The sequence below is a fragment of the Puntigrus tetrazona genome, chromosome 15, assembly GCF_018831695.1.
Source record: "Puntigrus tetrazona isolate hp1 chromosome 15, ASM1883169v1, whole genome shotgun sequence".
Classification (NCBI taxonomy): domain Eukaryota; kingdom Metazoa; phylum Chordata; class Actinopteri; order Cypriniformes; family Cyprinidae; genus Puntigrus; species Puntigrus tetrazona.
The window spans coordinates 9,934,976-9,935,802 of NC_056713.1; the positions used below are offsets into that span (position 1 = coordinate 9,934,976).

Below are 827 nucleotides of genomic sequence, written 5' to 3' on the forward strand. Positions count from 1 at the left end.
TTTGTTTCATACCTTTGGATAAAAGTGTCTGGTAAACAAATAAAGAAATATTTATTATTAATACATTTTTAACAGTTTTCATTTGTGCTTTCCAGTTAACCTGAATCAAATTATAGTTGGATTATTTTGATTAGGTTACAAAATTAACAAAAAAATACAGCTAACTCAATAAAACGATAAACATGATAACATAGTAAAGAAACATGACTGTTAAAAATCTCTAGTATGATGATATATTTAGCAAATCAGGCTAAAAATGCAGTTCCATTCTTACATCCACCATACATAGCATATTTCTGTGATATGTCACGTCAAGTAATTATCTTCTTAATGTGTCTCTGCGTTCACAGATCCCTCTGTTGCAGAAGATGACAGGTGCTCAAGCATAAAGTCAATCAGTTGCGTCTCCTCCATAATATGTTGTATGCACTCACAGAAACTGCCTTTAGAAGACTTGGAAATCTTTTTTTTTTTTTTTTTTTTTTTTTTTTTTTGAATTAAAAAAAAAACAACAAACAAAAACATAAAAAAAACCAAGTAGATTTTTGATACCTCTGGTGCCTTAATGTTTCATAGGACCAGAATATCTGCATGCACTGCTGCTCCCACATTCCACAGTTCGCTTTATTTTGAAATCACTCGCCGCTGGAGTCATTGTACATCACACACACTTCAGAAACCATTAGAAGAGTCAGTGTTGGTTTTTGTTTTGTTCGATATTTTTGTGGTCTGAGCATACGAAATGCAACCCGTCACACGTTTTCATTTACTATTTCATACACTTTCATCTGTACACTACATAGACACTTTAACACTCTATGGTGAGT

The 827-nt window shown here is 32.3% G+C and overlaps 1 protein-coding gene across 1 annotated transcript in view; it reads left to right on the forward strand.

The window, feature by feature from the left end:
• The window catches only part of flot2b (flotillin 2b), an 8,189-nt gene extending 7,708 nt beyond the window's left edge, over positions 1 to 481 (forward strand). The window contains exon 11 of the mRNA XM_043259528.1: positions 351 to 481. Within this exon, the coding sequence (XP_043115463.1) occupies positions 351 to 389 (39 nt within the window). The 3' untranslated portion in view covers positions 390 to 481. The remainder of the gene's footprint in view (positions 1 to 350) is intronic.
• The last annotated feature ends 346 nt before the right edge of the window (positions 482 to 827 follow it).